The sequence below is a fragment of the Helianthus annuus genome, chromosome 7, assembly GCF_002127325.2.
Source record: "Helianthus annuus cultivar XRQ/B chromosome 7, HanXRQr2.0-SUNRISE, whole genome shotgun sequence".
Classification (NCBI taxonomy): domain Eukaryota; kingdom Viridiplantae; phylum Streptophyta; class Magnoliopsida; order Asterales; family Asteraceae; genus Helianthus; species Helianthus annuus.
In genome coordinates, this window is record NC_035439.2 from 92373504 (window position 1) to 92392217 (window position 18714).

Genomic DNA, 18714 nt, shown 5'->3' on the forward strand with positions numbered 1-18714 from the left:
CACAAGGGCCACCAATGCCACAACCGATTCCATTGCAACAGGTCCGGCCACAACATGTACACCAACAACCATTTCAAAGACCGCCTCAGCGCCCACCGATGCGACCACAACAGTTTCAACAACCGATCGCACCACAAGGGCAAGTACCAAGACCGAATGGGCCGATTATTCCGAGAGGTAGGTATGGTGTGCCACGAAGACATCTTAGAGAACAAGCAAGGGGAATAGAGGCACATTTCAGGCCAATCATTACTCAAAACCCCTCACCGGTGGTTATCCCTCACAACAACCAAGGGAGAACTTTTGAAGTAAGAACGAACTCGTTGCAAAGTTTACCGAAGTATAAAGGGTTAGCAACGGAGGAGCCGTACTTTCATCTAGAGGCCTATGACTCAATTTGCAACACTTTTGGGAGTCAAGGTTTTTCGGCCGATGAAGTCAAGTTAGTCTTATTTCAGTTTTTGTTGGAAGAGAAAGCTAAGAAATGGTTCTATACATTACCTTCAGCATCAATTTATACATGGGGGGAGATGCAACAAACCTTTTTGGATGAATTCTACACCGCCCAAAAGACTAATGATGCGCGGAAGGGGTTGAGAAGCTTTCAACAACAACACGGTGAGATGTTCCATGAGGCGTTCGAGCGTTTTAACATGATGATTAAAAACTGCCCTCATCATGGGATTGAGTTATGGGAGTTAATGAACGCTTTTCATGAGGGGTTAAGTGCCGAAGATGCACGGGATTTAATGTCTATCACCGGAGGGACATTTGGAACGAATTATGAGAATGAAGATTGGGAGTTTTTGGAGAGTATGGCAACTACATCAAAAAGGAAAGCCCAAGCTTCGAGGAGAGCCCGACCGACAACTAACCGACCACAAGTGCATGCCATAGATGAAGGTAATGTTCAAACTACTAATCAAATTTATGATGTGTGTGCTTTGTGTAATGAAATAGGTCACGCGGCTGAAAATTGCCAAGGGATGTTGGAAGGGCAATATGAGGAAGTTCATGCGATCCAAGGTCAAGGCCAAGGAGGAGGTGGTAGGAACTACAATAACATGAATTCTAATACCTACCACCCCGGGTTGAGGAATCACCCGAACTTTAGATATGGGAACCCGTCAAATCAAGCGAACCCAAATTTTCAAGGTAGCCAAGGTAATTTTGGTTCACGGCCATCTTATAATAACCAAGGTGGGTACCGGGGCGGAAATAACCAAGGGTATCAAAAACAATACCAAACGGGTCAAGATCAAGGGGGATCTTCGGGTGGAAATGAGGTGATGGAGATGCTGAAAAGCATGCAATTGGAAATGCAAAAGCGGAATCAACTTGATGAAGTGCGGATGCAAAAAGATGAGGTTCGCGATAAAAGCATCCAGTCACTAACGACTCAAATGGGGCAATTAGCAACCGATGTGGCGGAACTAAAGAAAGGTAAGGGTCAACTTCCAAGCGACACAAAGGTAAACCCTTCACATGGTTCGTCACGAGGTAATGTTAATATTAACCATGTTAGTGTGTTAAGAAGTGGTAAAGAGTTTAAGGCCAATTTGTCACCCGAATTGGTCGAGGGGGTGGTTGAGGACATCACGGGAATGGAAAGTGATGATGAACCTTCACCGGTTAAACCAAAAGAAATAACAACTATTAAAAAACCGGGGTTGGGTGAAAGTGAAAAGAATGAAAGTGAGAAGATTGAGGGTGAACCGAGTCAAGTTCCATTCCCATCGGCTTTACTTGACCCGGGGAAGAAAAATGTTATTGTGTCAAGGGGTCCTCAAAAAGAGGAAATGTGGGATATGTTCAAACAAGTTAAAATAAATCTCCCACTTCTTGATGCAATAAAACAAGTTCCCGCTTATGCAAAATTTTTAAAAGAATTATGCACACAAAAGAGGCAAAACAAGAAAAAAGTGCCTAAGCGGGTAGATTTGACCGGGCAAGTGAGTGCGGTGTTGAATGGGGAGCTTCCTCCTAAGCTCCAAGATCCGGGCACGCCATTGATTAATGTACAAGTTGGTAATTTTCAAATGGCTAAGGCGTTGCTAGATCTCGGAGCCAGAGTTAGCATTTTACCGGGGGGATTATACGACCAATATGACTTTGGTCCATTAGCAAGGGTAGAGACAACGGTCGTTTTGGCCGATTTGTCTCATAAGTTGCCCCGGGGTATGGTTCAAAATGTTATTGTTAAAATTGATGAGTTTTACTACCCGGTGGACTTTTTGGTTTTGGACTACTCATCGGCGGACCCTAAACAACAACAGAACATAATTTTGGGTCGGCCATTTTTAAGCACCGCACATGCTATTATCGACTGTAGATTTGGTACGGTTGATATGGCATTCGGAAATCGAAAAATGCGTTTGAATGTTTTCACTAACAATTCTAATGCTAATGGTGTTGATGAGTGTTTTATGGCAGACATAGTAGATGGATGCAACCCGCATGAGTATGAGGAGGATGGTTTGGATATTTGCCTGTGTGACTTTTCTGAACAGGTACATGCTTATGCACTACGGGTTGAAGAGGAGGCACAAGATGTGATGGCGATGAAAGAAGGTAGACCACCATGGACTCATCAATTCGAGGGTCTACCGGTGGAAATCGATTCGGGTACAAAACCATCGTTGGAGGAACCACCAAAGTTAGAGCTTAAGGACTTGCCGGGCCACTTGAAGTATGTATTTTTAGGGGATAATGACACTTTGCCGGTCATTATTGCCTCTAATTTGGAAGTGGCACAAGAGCAAGCCTTGATGGAGGTGTTAAAAGCGAACAAGGGTGCTATTGGATGGACGATTGCCGATCTTAAAGGAATTAGTCCATCCATCGTCATGCACAAGATTATCACAACCGAAGATGCCAAACCGACACGAGAAGCTCAAAGGCGGTTGAACCCGAACCTAAGGGAGGTAGTAAAAAAGGAGGTAATTAAATGGTTGGATGCGGGAATCATCTATCCGATTTCGGATAGTGCTTGGGTGAGTCCCACCCAAGTTGTGCCTAAGAAGGCCGGCATTCAAGTAGTCAAGGACGAAAGTGGTGAACAAATTGCCACCCGACCGGTTACCGGATGGCGGGTGTGTATTGATTACAGAAAACTGAATGCCGCCACTTCTAAGGACCATTTCCCGCTACCTTTTATTGACCAAATTATTGAAAAATTGTCGGGTCAAAAATATTATTGCTTCTTAGATGGGTATTCGGGTTATAATCAAATTGCCATACACCCGGATGACCAACACAAGACCACCTTCACATGCCCATACGGCACTTTTGCCTTTAGGCGAATGCCGTTTGGGTTGTGTAATGCGCCGGCAACTTTTCAACGATGTATGATGAGTATTTTCTCGGACATGGTTGGAGAGTCGCTCGAAGTGTTCATGGATGATTTTTCCATTTTTGGCACTACTTTTGATGCTTGTCTCAACGAATTGGAAAAGGTTTTAAAAAGGTGCGTTGAGAAAAATTTGGTGCTAAGTTGGGAGAAAAGTCACTTCATGGTGCAAGAGGGCATTGTGTTGGGACACGTGATTTCGGAAAGGGGGATGGAGGTGGATAAGGCAAAGATACGGGTAATTTCATCATTGCCACCTCCTAAAAATGTTAAGGGTGTACGGTCATTCTTGGGACACGCGGGTTTTTATCGACGTTTCATTAAGGGTTTTAGTGTTATCACCAAACCCTTATGCAATTTGTTATTAAAAGATGTCCCGTTTGACTTTACTAATGAATGTATGCAAGCGTTTACTGTTTTGAAGGAACATTTGGTCAAGGCGCCTATCTTGCAACCACCTGATTGGTCAAAGCCGTTCGAGATAATGTGTGATGCAAGCGATACCACTATTGGTGCAGTTTTGGGTCAACGGGTTGACAAGAAGCCGGTGGTTATTTACTATGCAAGCAAAACTTTATCCGAAGCGCAACTTAATTACACCACAACCGAGAAGGAGTTACTAGCGGTGGTGTATGCTTTGGATAAGTTTCGCTCGTATATTTGGGGAAGCAAGGTAGTGGTTTACTCGGATCATAGTGCGGTTCGGTATTTAATGGAGAAAAAGGATGCGAAGCCGCGTTTGATTCGATGGGTTTTATTGTTACAAGAATTTGATTTAGAGATCCGAGACAAAAAAGGAAGCGAGAATGTAGTCGCGGATCATTTGTCTAGAATTCCGGTAGAGGGGACTGATGATGTAAGTGAAATCAATGAAAGTTTCCCCGACGAGCAACTGTTAGCCGTGTCTACTTTCATTGCCCCGTGGTACGCTCACTATGTTAACTACTTAGCCACGGGGGCCATTCCGACCCATTGGACTAAAAAGCGCCGTCAACAATTCATGGTCCAAGTGAGGCAATATATTTGGGATGAGCCGGATCTTTTCAAGATCGGTCCGGATCAAGTTATTCGGAGATGTGTGCCCGAGACGGAAGTCTTGGAAATTTTAACGCATGCCCATTCGTCCGCTTGCGGGGGTCACTTTAGTGGGCATAAAACGGGTTATCGGGTACTATCTTGTGGATTTTATTGGCCCACTATATTCAAAGATGCAATTGAATTCGCCCGGAATTGTGTAAATTGCCAAAAGATGGGTAGCATATCGAAGAGGGACGAGATGCCACTACAACCAATCTTGGTTGTAGAGATATTTGATGTATGGGGAATACATTTCATGGGTCCGTTTCCGAATTCGAATGGCTTCCTTTATATTCTTGTGGCGGTAGATTATGTCTCGAAGTGGATTGAGGCCATTGCAACGCGAACAAACGACCATTCGGTTGTTTGTAAATTTGTTCAATCCAACATCTTCTCGCGCTTCGGAATTCCGCGGGTCATTATAAGCGACGGTGGTTCACATTTCAAAAATTTTAACTTTGGAAAATTATTGAAGAGGTATAGTGTGAATCACCGAGTCGCCACACCTTACCATCCGCAAACGAGTGGACAAGTCGAAGTGTCCAATCGGCAAATCAAGGAGATCCTTATGAAAACGGTAAGAACGGACCGAAAGGATTGGTCGAGCAAGTTGGACGATGCTTTGTGGGCGTATCGTACGGCTTACAAGACTCCGATTGGCACAACACCTTACCGGATGGTGTATGGTAAGGGTTGTCATTTGCCTATGGAGTTGGCGCATCGGGCGCATTGGGCGATCAAGACAGTTAATGCGGATTACGACAAGGCGGGTAAGTTGCGGAAGTTACAATTGAGCGAGATAGAAGAAATTCGAGATGAGGCGTACGAATGCGCATCGGCTTATAAGGATAAGTTAAAGAAAGTTCATGATGCGAAGTTACGCAAGAAAACGTTCGAAGTGGGTCAGAAGGTTTGGTTGTACAACTCACGGTTGAAAATGTTTGCGGGCAAGCTTAAAAGTAAATGGATGGGTCCGTATGTTATTCGACGAGTTGGGCAATTTGGAGATGTGGACATCCAAGACGAGCAAACGTTGAAACAACAAACGGTGAACGGTCACCGCTTGAAGCCGTACTTGGAAGGAAATGACATCAATAATTTGGAGCTTGACAAAGCGGGCTACATCCTACGCCCGGTTGAGGAGGAACAATCGTAAGAGGCCCAGGTTTGGTGATAGTGTACATAGTAGTTTTGTTTTGTTTTGTTTGTATAGTGCATAATTGCCATATTTCCTCGAAGTCCGTGTTCGAAACAAGTGTGGGGAAGTTCGGGTAGCGAATTGCTCTTACATCGTGTTGAGGACAACACGGGATTTTTGAGGGGGTAGGGTGATTTTCCAAGTTTTGGAAATAATTAAAAAAAAAAAACATAAAAAATCGAAAAATTTTAAAAAATCTAAAAAAATTAGTCACATAAACTTCAAAGTTTTACCAAAATGGACATGCCCAGTGTCCACCGTAAATTACGGTGGAGCCGTAATTTACGGTGGTTGTTAAAGATTTTTTGAATTTTATGGTGAAAATCTCCTGTTTTACGGTGAAAAAGGAAGCCCAGAGTTTACCGTAAATTACGGTGGAGCCGTAATTTACGGTGGTGAAAAAAATTGGTTGGGGTTTACGGTGTAAATAGCCTGAATTACGGTGTATTTTTGACATCCAGGTCTCACCGTAATTTACGGTGAGACCGTAAATTACGGTACGCAGCAAATTGGTCTCCGTCGGTTCAGTTCCGTGTTTATATAAAAAAAAAATATATAAAAAAAAAAAACCGAAAATAAACAAGCTTGTCACGTGATTAAACCCCAACCACTCATTCATTCTTCACTTTTCCACCTCTTCTTCTCCAAAGAACCCACAAACTCCATAGTTCTTCTTCCACCTTCTTCTCTTCATCAAATCTTCAATACTCGCCCAAATCAAGTGGGGTTTTGGTCTAAATCGACTAATTTTTCACAAGCTTCGTGATTGTGAGGAGGAATTCCAGAGAAAACGCGGTTTTGGGGTCGAAGTTTGAAACCCTAGGTTGAGATAATTTGGGGGTTTTGGGATTTTTAGTTTCACAAGCATCCTCTCATCTTGAAACAAGGTATGAACACTTATGTTACTCTATTATGGAGATGCATTGTGAAAAACAAGGTGATTTAGGTTATATGTTCTTGCCCACTTGCTTGTTGCTAGGATATGAGTATGGAATTGTTATTGAACATGGTTGATGGTTGTAGATGTAGGAATTATGGTTAAAGTAGTGAACTTTTGGGATGTTCTACATTGTAGAGACACCATGCCCAATTTTTGAAAAATCCTTGATACATTTTGGGTTCACTAACATCTACAACTATGGCAACAAGCAAGTGTGGGGATGATTTGTGAAGAGAATGTTAATTTTTGTGTTATTTTGTTGTTTCTTCATGTGTGTAGGAATGGCAAAGACAAAGGAAAAGCCGGGTTCAAGTTCATCCTCGTCAAGAGGCAAAGGCAAGGAGAAGGAGCAGCCATCGAAGAAGAGGCAATATCTTGGTAGGGTTAGTGAAAGCGAAAGCGAGGAAGAAGAAGAGATGCAGTTAGACCCAAGAGATAAACCGGTGTGGAATTCGGGGTCATTGGATGACCAACCCGAAATCTGGCAGCCAACTCTTTATAACGACTGCATGAACAAGCTAAAAAACAAAGCAGCCGCGTTCATCTGTGAAAGAGAGGTTGATGAGCCTCAGTTGGGTCAGTTCGGGGTGTATGACAAGTTCCGTGCTTTGGGTTGGGAAGGAGCACTAAAGTGTTGGGATAAGGATAAGAGCAACTTGTTTATGACCGAAATTCAGGAGTGGATGGCAACACTTAAGTGTGAAAATTTCTATAGGCCATCACAAATGAAGTTGATTGGGACGGTACATGGGGTACCAGTTGAAATGTCATTTGATACTTTGAAGAAGTTGGGAAAATATGATAGTCTTCCAGCTAGGGAATACATGATTCCCACGCTTGATGACTTGTTGCTCAAACCCGAGAAGCACGTGACATGGAACAGTATGTTGGCTGATTTGTTTTTGCCCGGTAAGTATGGTGGCGTGTTATACCGAAAAAATCTGAAGATAGAAGCCAAGCTCATACATACGATCTGTTTACTTAATGTCATCCCAAGGAGAGGGGATAAAGATCAGGTGAGGTTTCCAGAAATACCTGTTTTGTATTCATTGATGCATGGATCTCCACGCTTTCCAATCCGCTACCTGATTATGCATCATTTGTGGATATGTCGGAACAAATACGGGAGAGACATTGTCCCGTACTGTCGCATCATAACGGGTTTAATGAAGCAGCAAAAGGCACTCACATCGGAAGACCGGGGTTTAACGAAAAGGCACATGCCTTTTACTTTGGATAGGTTGGGAAACGTTTGGACATACACCTCGTCTGAACGTTATCACAAGCTGAAATCGGAGGGTCAACGGTGGAGGGCGTTGAAATTAGGTGCAAGGGAATTGATGCCGGGAGAACCGGATGAACCTGAGAGTGATGAAGAGTTAGTTCCGAGTGGGGATGATGATTACGCAGACGAGCCAACGGGTGGTGCAAATGTTGGTTTTGGGGTTTTTCATGGTGGTCATGGTGGCACATTTTACGACTATGCGCAGCAACCATATGAGCCGGGGTGGGCTTATAGTGGTTCAATGCAGGAGGTGATCGAGAGCCAACGCCCGCCGGCGGCCATCTTTGATACTTGGTCGGGTTCGGAGAGGTCGTTATTTGATCAAGGCACGCGAAATAGCGCTAGTATTGAGCGGGCGCTTAAACATAGCTTCGACCGCAATGAATTATGGCACCGAACCCACGCATATTCGCAGGAGGTGGAAATGAATAACCGATATCACGATGATCAGATGAGGCGGATGCATGCGGACTGGCATGCTGGGAGGCCGGTGGTTGAGGATCCACAACATGTGGATTATGCCTCATTACCACCGTATGATGGCAGCGTTTCGTATGCGACCCCACAGCTCCACCATTCCCAGTGGCTTGATCCACGACGGCAAGAGGGACAACAACAGCAAGAGGGAAGCAGTAGCGGCTCGTTCGGGTTTGGAGAGTGGAACGATATGATGTCGTCTATCTTTGGGCCCCCAGGACCGCGTTATTATTGATCAGGTGGTATTTTCTCTCTTGTATAGTTTGTATATATTTGTTGGTTTATGTTGATTATGGTGGGAGGATGGGTGGTGATTGATCATATGATTGATTGTTGGGTTTGGTTGGTTGGTGGTGTTGTGTTCAAAAATGAAAAAACATAAAAAAAAAAAAATATAAAAAGAAAAAAATACAAAAAGAAATTTGGGGTTTGAGATAAAAGCTTTTTGCGGATGTTGATTGAGGATGTGATCAAATCCTCCCAAAGCCATACATTGGGGACAATGTATCCCAAGTGTGGGGATGGGGGGAATTTTTCGAAGATTTTTGAAAAATTTTAAGCCGAGCAAAACAATATGAAATCTTGTCGCCCTAATTTATCCCCAAGTCAATGCACCGGCAACCCTTATTACCCTTTTCATTCTTGGTGAGAGTTGTAGCCACACATGTATATAAATAATCTTTAATGAGAGTGGCTACGGGTGGGGGTGCGTTAGAACTTGTGCTTGAATGCAATTTGAATCCTTGTTAGACATGAATGTAGAAAGGATAAGGGCATTAGGTAGCCTCGTCGGTTGTGTGAGTGAGTGTGGGATTTGGGGGGTTGGACCTCATAAATTATATATATGAGCATGGTAGTGAGAGGGGTGGGGGTTTGGTCATTTAGTTGCCCAATTTTGTGCCTAAAGCCTATCATTTGTTTCCCCTAGCTACTTACTTGAAAATGTACCCAAATTTGACCCGGTCTTATAGCATTAGTGATATAATTAGTAGTTTATGAGTTTGAAATAGTTATGGTTAATGTATTATGATTGAAAAAAAAAAAAAAAAAAAAAAAAAACAATGAAAAGAAAAAAATGAGAAAGAAAAGAAAAAAGAAAAAAAAGAAGGTTTCATTGTCTTGTATATAGTAGTATGTCTTTGTTAGTTGTTTTGGTAGTTGTAATAAAAAGACCGGGTTGAATTTTCGCTACTCATATATATTCCATTTCCTACCCATACACCTAGCCACGTTACAACCTTTAAGCCCCTTTGATTTGCATTCATGTTTGACCTGTTATAGGAGTATAGTTGATTCAGGTACAAGCTTATGATTGCGCAACCACCCGTTTGCCTAGTGTGTGTCTAGCTTATCTTTGCTAGTTTCCACTTGTAGCCGAGAGGAGGTAATTGTGAGGGGTGTATTGCTTGGGGCATTAAAAAGGGGGTTGGTAAAGAAATTGCATGATTTGTTTGGCTGATTTGATCACTTGTCTTGAAACTATATTGATGAGTTGCTTGGGACAAGCAACGGGTAAGTGTGGGGATGTGACGGGTGGTCCTTTGGACAACCCTTAAGTGTGATAAAACATGAAATAATCCTCCATTTAGCCGTGTAATTATCTTGAATTAGATAACTACGATGCTTATGTTTCAGGTACAAATTAGGAGATAAGCGATGGATAAAAAGGCAGCTTATGGATGCTTTGGTGAAAACGGGTCGAGAGAAGAACACAAGACAAAACAAAGAAGTGAAGGCTGCTTGGTACCGTAAATTACGGTATCACCGTAATTTACGGTGACCCATTTTCTCAATTCTGTTGCACCGTAAATCAGACTCATCTCACCGTAACACTTTGATGGCCACCGTAAATTACGGTGGAGCCGTAATTTACGGTGGAACCTGAACGTGAAATGTGTAACTGCCACAATATAGTCGTTTTTGGGGTGTCTTTTGGTATTATCTCATCATTGACGGTTCTTGGAGACTTTGGGAGCGAATTTGGAGTACTTGCTTGCTTTGTGAACAATTCTAAACATTCGGTTTGTGTTTTTAATTCGTATGAACACTAGATTAATGTTGATGATGATTCACCGAGCCATGTCCGGCTAAACTCTTCGGTGATCATCCTAGGTGAATGTTTCTAAGACTTTTGTGTGTTAATTTCTGCATTTCTAGAATGATATTTTGCGTTGCTTGAATGTCATGGTGTATGTTTGATTGTTTGTAATGCGTTAATCTATATCACAATTTCTAGTCTTGATCGTACGTTCTTGGTGCCGTTGGCAACCGAGATATCACGGGAAGGGTTAGGGTTGGTTATTGGTTAATAGGTCATCGGGAAACAACCTCGCATTATCTAATCCGAGTACTTTGTTCCCTTTTATCACTTCAATCACACATACACGAGTTATGTCTATGTAACTCTTTCTAGTGAAATTGCACACAACTGTTCGAAGAAACTGAATCCTAGGGTGATCACTGTTCTCTCCTAATTGTTTACAACCTACTTTGATTTGAATTAGTTCTTAATTTAGTTTTCCAAAACAACAATCCACAATCTTGAATTTTAATTTTCTGCAAGTTAGTTTAATTTTAGTATAAATACAAAGCTACACAATCAACACATTTTCCACATACTCCCTGAGTTCGATACCCTACTACCGCTAACTACAGTTGTTTAGGGATTAAATTTGCGTGACCCACGACATCACGTCATAGCTCGACCCTTGCAACTGGTCGAATAAGTCATCAATACGTGGAAGAGGGTAGCGGTTCTTCACTGTCACCTTGTTCAGTTCACGGTAGTCAATGCACATGCGGTAGGTACCGTCCTTCTTTTTCACAAATAAAACTGGAGCTCCCCAGGGCGAAGAGCTAGGTCGGATAAATCCCTTATCCAAGAGTTCTTGTAGCTGTGTAGAGAGTTCTTCCAACTCTGATGGAGCTAAGCGACACGGTGCACGTGCTATCGGTGCTGCTCTTGGTGCTAGCTCGATTTGAAATTCGACCTGGCAATGAGGCGGTAGACCAGGTAAATCTTCAGGAAACACCTGAGGAAAGTCGCATACAACTGGAATATCTTCCAATTTCTTTTCTTTTGCTGATGCATCTGTAACAAGTGCCAGAATGGCAGTGTGGCCCTTACGCAAACACTTCTGAGCCTTTAGAAAGGAGATGATGCCAACCACTGCACCACTCTTGTCGCCTTGAACTTCGAGGGGTTCTTTACCAGAATGAGGAATACGAACGATCTTCTCTTTACATAAGATCTCTGCGCGCTGTTGAGATAACCAGTCCATTCCAATGACGATGTCGAAACTACCCAAAACTATGGGAATGAGATCGATCGAGAAAGTCTGACCAGCGAGGATAAGATTACAACCCTGAACTATGTGTGTGGCCTCTAGACTTTTGCCGTTAGCTAACTCTACGACATGCTTGGTGTTCAGAAGTGTGGGTGTACGTTTTAACATTTGGCTAACTTTAAGAGACATATAACTTGTATCCGCACCCGAATCAAACAAAACAGTAACATAAAAGTCGTCGAGAAGAAACTTACCCATAACTACGTTGGGATCATTCCTTGCTTCTCCCTGCCCCAGCACAAACGCACGTCCCGTAGCTTAATTGCAACTATTGTTTCCATCGTTGTTGTTCACATTACCCTGATTATTATTGTTGTTGCGATTCTGGTTCAACTGGGGGCAATCCCGCTTGTAGTGACCTTCAGCACCGCACTGAAAACATCCCCTGTTGCCTCGCTGTTGCTGCTGCTGCTGGTTTTGAGGCGCCGGTGGTTGTTGTTGGTTCTGATTCGCAGGTCGTGAGCTCCTGCAATCTTTAGCTTCATGCCCTATCTTGAGACATCTCTGACAGCGGCCCTTGCGGCACTGACCACTGTGGTGTCTGTTGCATCTGTTACACAGTGGGTGAATTCCTCAATATCCACCTTGCCCCTGACCACCATAAGATTGCTGACTCGGGCTTTGATAATCACTATTCTTGCGTTGCTGCTGTGTTTGAGACCAGACGGTAGCTGAACCTTTGCTGGAATCCCCATCCCATTTCCGCTTGTTGTCATTAGGAGTAGCAGGAGTAGCAGAAGTGGTAGCGGTAGTAGTTGCACTGATACGTTTTGGCAGTTTGTTCTGTTCCACCGCCTGATCCGTGAGGCGATGAGCAAGACGCTGAATGTCCTGGATATTGTCGAGGTTAGCCGATGTCACATGGCTCTGAATCTCTGATGCTAGACCCTTGAGGTACAACTCAATGCGCTTGATTGTAGGGTCCACCATGGTTGGACACAAGATGGCCAGTTCGTTCGACCGTTTCGTATAAGCTTCAATTTCCGACCCCGTCATTTTCAGATGATAAAGCTCCACTTCCAACTTGTGGATGTCATCACGCGTGCAGTATTCTCGCTTGATCAGTTCCTTAAAATCGTTCCAAGGGGTGGCGTTAGCAGCTGCCAGCCCTAATATCTGAACTTGTGCGTTCCACCAAGTCAGCGCAATTCCTTCCAGAGTACCAGTGGCGTATTTCACCCTGCGAGCCTCAGGGCATTCACACATTTCAAACACCGACTCGAGCTTCTCGAACCAATGGAGGAGTCCCACTGCTCCTTCAGTGCCACTAAACGTGCTTGGACGACAGTCCATGAAGTTCTTGAAAGTGCAAATAGGTTGTGGTGCGTATTGACCAATTGTGTACGAATAGGACAAAGTTAAACACAAGAGTTGGTCTAAAAGTGTAGGATCTGGAGACCCTAGTGTGAGTTACAACTGCAGGGTATACCTCCTGCTTGGGCGGCTGCAAGTGCCGCAGCAACTTGTTCATTAATGAGAGCCGTCAATTGTGCTTGAGTCATGTTAATACGTCCAGACATGATCTTCATAGCAAAGGTAACATAAGTGACAGAGAGGTTCGTGAAAAGTGCGATGACAGAAGAGAGTAAGCACACAAGTGTTCTCAAGCAATAGTAGTTATGTGTATCTAAGCATACCCTGAGCAAAGTTCTATGTAATCTAGCAAGTAGGCAATATAAACATAAACCATATTACCTAGGATGTTGAGTCTTGCACGTGGAGCGAAGCGTCGTTGTGGATCGTTGAGAGCATTGTTCTGGTTATAGTCTGGTTTTAACAAAAACGTTTTCTGCTTATTAAAACCAAGTTCTCTATAACCAATGGCTCTGATACCAATCTGTCACACCCCCAAAATCCACCTGCGGAGTTCCACCGCTTGGAGGCGTGACATGACCAGGATCAAGCCACCAATCATATAGAAGATCATAAGTATTAGTAAACGTAAGCGTATATCAACCCACAATATGAAAGGTGTTCAAATAACATAGTTTAAGTAGCGGAAGCATAGCATAAAATCCAATGTAATTATTAAGTTTTCATAAGTGTTTATCAAAACATCCACGATCCATGTCCACAATGACTGTGCCTCCCGTGCAAGCTCCATGAGTGCCTAAGGTCCTGCAAGGCAAGTAACAGAAAGTCAACAAACTAGTTGAGCGAGTTCACAGTTGGTTATTCAGTGTTCGTGATAGTATAGTAATTCGTATGTTCGTTTAGTAATCCATGTATCGTATGCATTTGTATCGCAGCCCTCTAGCCTTGTGTGCGAAGATTAGTGGGGGGGTTTCCCAAGTATTCTAGACTAGGTATATTTGTATCGCAGCCCACCCGGCATGTGTGCGAAGTTTAGTGTATGGTTCGCAGCCATTCAAAGCATGTGTGCGAAGATTAGTTCTATTATCGCAGCCATTCCTGGCGTGTGTGCGAAGAGAAGTGTTTGTATCACTAGTCTAGCAGTATCTATCAAAAATCTTCCTCTCCCGAGGCCCAAAGTACGTAATCCCAGTAATAACTTAAGTATAAGAAATCCTCCAAACCCATTCCCGACCCTGGGAACCCATGCCTTGGTAAGGGTGTGAACTTACCTTGGTTTGCTCGGCAGATACACAGAAAAGCAAATCAAGCTATTTGGTGGTCAACCACGTCCTACCATGGTTACCATACAAGTTAGGTTCTTATTCAAGTAGTGCACGTATATTCTACATGTATTATACACAAGTAACGATCATAGCATACACGTCTAGCATGGCAGTTCAACAACAGTGCCAGTTCAACAGTACAGTCACGTAAACAAAGTCCAAGTATGCGGCCCAAATGGTTGGGCTCGTAACAGTGTGCAAGTCCAACAGTGTGCAAGTGTTCGTGGTCTCGAGTCGAGACTAGAGATCTCGAGGCGAGACAATGCGGTCTCGAGTTGTAGTCCTGGAGTTCTCGAGTCGCAACAAAGGAGGTCTCGGGTCATGCATGTACTAGCCGAGACTAGACGGTCTCGAGTCGCAACCGGACCCGCAACCGTGGTCTCGAGTTGTGCTTTTTGTGTCGGTGTTGTGGTCTCGAGTTGAGACAGTGGGTTCTCGACTCGCAACCTGTGTCGAGACTAGGTGTGTAACAGACTTCCTGATTTGCAGCTCATGATTTCCGTAACAATTGCTAACAGTTTTGGCAGTTTCACAATTCAGATCAAATCACAATTATTCAGCAATCATGCACATTCATCTTACCATTATCATCATCAATTCAAGAACAACAATTCAACATCCTATAGAACATATAATCGGATCATGTGATTAACAAATTCAAGGACTAACATGCAACCCTAAGTCATGATCTAAGCAAGAACAATCAATCCATTATCATGTGGAACATACAATCGGTTGGTTAAACCAGCCGATTCTAAACTAGCATGCACACTAGTTTATGTGTACATCAAATCTGTTAACATGTTTTCAATCCGTTCGAGTTATATAAGCATTAACCAATATATATATATATATATATATATATATATATATATATACACACACATATATATATATATATATATATATATATATACATGAGCCGATTTCAAGTATATCAACATTAACAGTTTATAACATCATTGACCATATTCACCACATAGAGCATGCATATCACAACATCATTAAACATGAAATCGGTAAACACACACTAACCGGTTAGGGAAAGGAATGATCCGAATCAATGCTTCGAGGGAGATGGGGTGTTCGCCGTCGCACAAGAGAGAGGAAGATAGAACTTTTGGGTTGATGTGTGTGTTAGTGTTTTGTAAATTATGAGGAATTAAGAGGAGTGGGCCGAACCCAGCATTGGGCTGCCCTTGAGGTCTCGAGTCCAATAGGGTGAGCCGAGAGAGAAGTGCACGGCTCAAAAGGCTTGTGCAATCGGGCCATGGTATGCGATTAGGTTTATTATACATGCATAATCACAACGCATTCAATTAATCAATCAAGTTCACATAACACATTCATGTAACACGTAACATTCCATTAAGCCATGTTTAGTGTAATCACATAGAGTCCATACAAGTTAACACGTAATACAAGAGACGATTCTAAAATACGAGTTGTCACATTTGTGATCTAAACCAGCTTGTAGATGATGTATACTCCTTTGGTTTGTGTAATCTGTGATGACTGATTCAATAATAAAGGGTTCATCTTCTACATCTTTCTATCTTTTGATGTTTCGTGTGTTGAATCAAGTGCAATGTTGATGTTCGTCATCGATCCAGTGCCTTAACAGTGGTATTAGAGCATGGTTACAGATTCGGAATGGTCTAACCGCCTTCCGAATCACCATTGCTCTTGATTTGATGTTTGTTTCCGCCAAACTGTAGGTCCCGAAATCTGAGGATCGACAACGAAAACCGAATCCTTGTTTATCACAAACACGGTCACGGGTGCGGAATCCCCGTAACGATGCCAAACCAAACACAGTTAGTAAGAACACGATTTAACCAATGAAACACAATCTATTGATTAAACGGGATGAGAACCGATACAAACATATACAAACAATGTTTTACAGACTCTTTCAAAGTCTCACAGCTCTCCTCTCTGTTATCTATTTTACACAGAAACTATGAGGGGTATTTATAGGGTACAAGACATTGAGTTTCGTCGACATACATGTTGAATCTAACTGTTTCGTCGTTTGTAGTTTGGCCCAAATGAACTCAAGGCCCAATGCAAGTTGATTGGCCCAAAAGAGGATTCGGCCCAAAAGCATGCACGTAAATTCTTCAACATATGCAGATTGTAGAAATTAGTCAACATGTGACATCATCAGGATGATGTCATGATGATGTGTAAACGGGATTGGTTCGCGGCTCTCCGTGCTTCGCGTGCCGAACTCTCGGGCGCACGACAAAGGAATGTCGTGACGTCGGGCTTGAGCCGGACCTAACCGTGTCGAAACCAAGTTGAACCGAACCGAGTCGAGTCCACATAAAGTGTACCAACAAACACCCCCTTGGACGCTACTCGTGATGGCTCATCTTTTGTGTCTTTTATGTTGGAGGATCTTCAAAGTCTTCACGCGTCGTAAGAAGAAAGTGTATCAACAAACTCCCTTTTCATTTAAGAAGTGTGTTAACAAACTCCCCCTTAGAATGAACTCTCCATTAATTCTTCAGATCCTTGTGGTGTTGATGAAGGGTCAGCGGCAACTCGATCATTTTTATCTTTTGAGTGCCTTCACATCATGTCTTCATTCCAAAGCTTGTCATTGAACATGTTCTCCTCGCCTTTAGCATCTGCACACGCAAGAAATCTAAACGCATAATGAGAACAACCGCTTGGAATATAGTTTAACATTTAAACAAATGACACATATGTGATCAAATCTCAATCAAACACCGACCGACAATAGTTTGAAAGTTTAGAAAATATTCAGATTTAACTTTTAACTTTCAAAACTTGTTAACTTCGACTGTTTATGAAGATGCAATTGTTTTCCGGCTTACGATCAGGATTTTGGGTAGGATAGACTCGAGTTCCAACATCGGTCAATCAAAAATAAACTAGAAGCAAAATCTTTTTGGATTTTCTAAAGTTTATATTGACACACACCTAAAATCTTTTGGGTATTTTTCATTTTTCAAATGTAAAGACGGAAAACAATAAATAAATATATACAAAGATGCAAATATTAAAAGCAATAAATAAATATTTACAGACATTCTTTTTGCGAGTTTCGAGGGCAAGAGAATCATATCAGTGTACGGTCACGCCAAAACGCTCTTTGTGTTCTATTAGTTAACATTTAGATAAGCATCCTATAACAATTATCGGTATTGTTGTCCACTTAAGCTCAACTTATCAGATGTAATCATAGCGAAGGGATACGTTAAGGTATGATTTATACTTACCGACCGGTGTTCATCCACACACGACACATTCCCGTATCAAAGTATGCACGAGAGTTCATCTTACCGGTGAGTATACCGATTATCATCTGTTTGATCGTATAAGAAAATGTGAGAAACTCACTTATTTTGATTGAAAACAAGCCCTATGTGATAAAATCACTTATTGATGAGGAACTTGATTTTCGATGCATGAGGGCACGGGAGCAAGTCCGTGAATAGGTCAGTACTTTCATACAGCAAAGAGACGAACTTGACTCCCGGATGAATGTGATATATTATCACTTATTTGAGGGACATGTGACTGTTGATCACTTATTGAGGTCGAATGCAATATGTACACGTATGTATAGTATCATGGAAGATCTAGACTTGCGTCCCCATTTTTTTTCGGTAAAAGAAACAACCATGATACCCAGATGATAAGCAGCATAAAGACCGAATATCTCAGAACCTCGGCAATCTCTCAAACGAAAATTCGATACTAAGACCAAATGCCAGTTTGTCGTTCCCACCTGATCTTCAGTCGATTTAAGGTTTATATCACCCTGCACACTTTAAAATGATTGTGAGCCTACCGATACATCTTATATAGAGCTGCTTAACATTTTTCATTTTGCATTTCAGTTTAAAGAGGTTTAGACAGACCCCTGATGTACTATCATTTTCTCTTTTGCTCGCCAGGAAACTCATTTTTATTTTTCTATTGTTTTTGTGTTTTTTAAATTTTTCGATGTTTTTAAATTTTCAAATTTTGGATTTACTCCCCCTAAAATCAACAAACTATGATAAATTTTCAAAGACATAAAGATATTTACAAAAACGATTTTCCGATGTCGGTTAACTCATGTTTTACTTCAATGCCGTTTACCAAAATTAATTTAATCAGAAATGATTTTATCGAATTTTGGGAAATTGAGTTGGCACGTCGGTAAGCGGTGTGGACCATGACAACATTGACGAGTTTCATAGTGAAACAATCACATGTGATGCGATATTCGAGATCAACGTGTCTGGTCAAAGAGTGTAACAACTGCCACTAAAATCAATAATTAGGACAATAATTAGTCAATAAGAAAACCCTAATTGAGACACCCAAGTAATTCTGCACTAACCCTAAAATTTTCAGAATAATCAGAATCAGGATTAGGGCC

At 42.2% G+C, this 18714-nt stretch overlaps 1 protein-coding gene and 1 non-coding gene across 2 annotated transcripts; one reads left to right on the forward strand and one right to left on the reverse strand.

Annotated features, from left to right (window-relative positions):
- Positions 1 to 579: 579 nt before the first annotated feature.
- Positions 580 to 685, reverse strand: LOC118480770. Its single transcript, XR_004863747.1, has one exon. It is a non-coding gene; the product is annotated as a small nucleolar RNA R71 (small nucleolar RNA).
- A 4417-nt stretch (positions 686 to 5102) lies between these two features.
- On the forward strand, positions 5103 to 5582 carry LOC110866668. Its single transcript, XM_022115812.1, has one exon. It carries the CDS (start codon positions 5103 to 5105, stop codon positions 5580 to 5582), a length of 480 nt encoding a protein of 159 aa, XP_021971504.1.
- The last annotated feature ends 13132 nt before the right edge of the window (positions 5583 to 18714 follow it).

Excerpts from the sequence above, each read along its gene's own strand:
- LOC110866668 (XM_022115812.1), top strand. The coding sequence starts at position 5,103 with ATGGTGTATGGTAAGGGTTGTCATTTGCCTATGGAGTTGGCGCATCGG.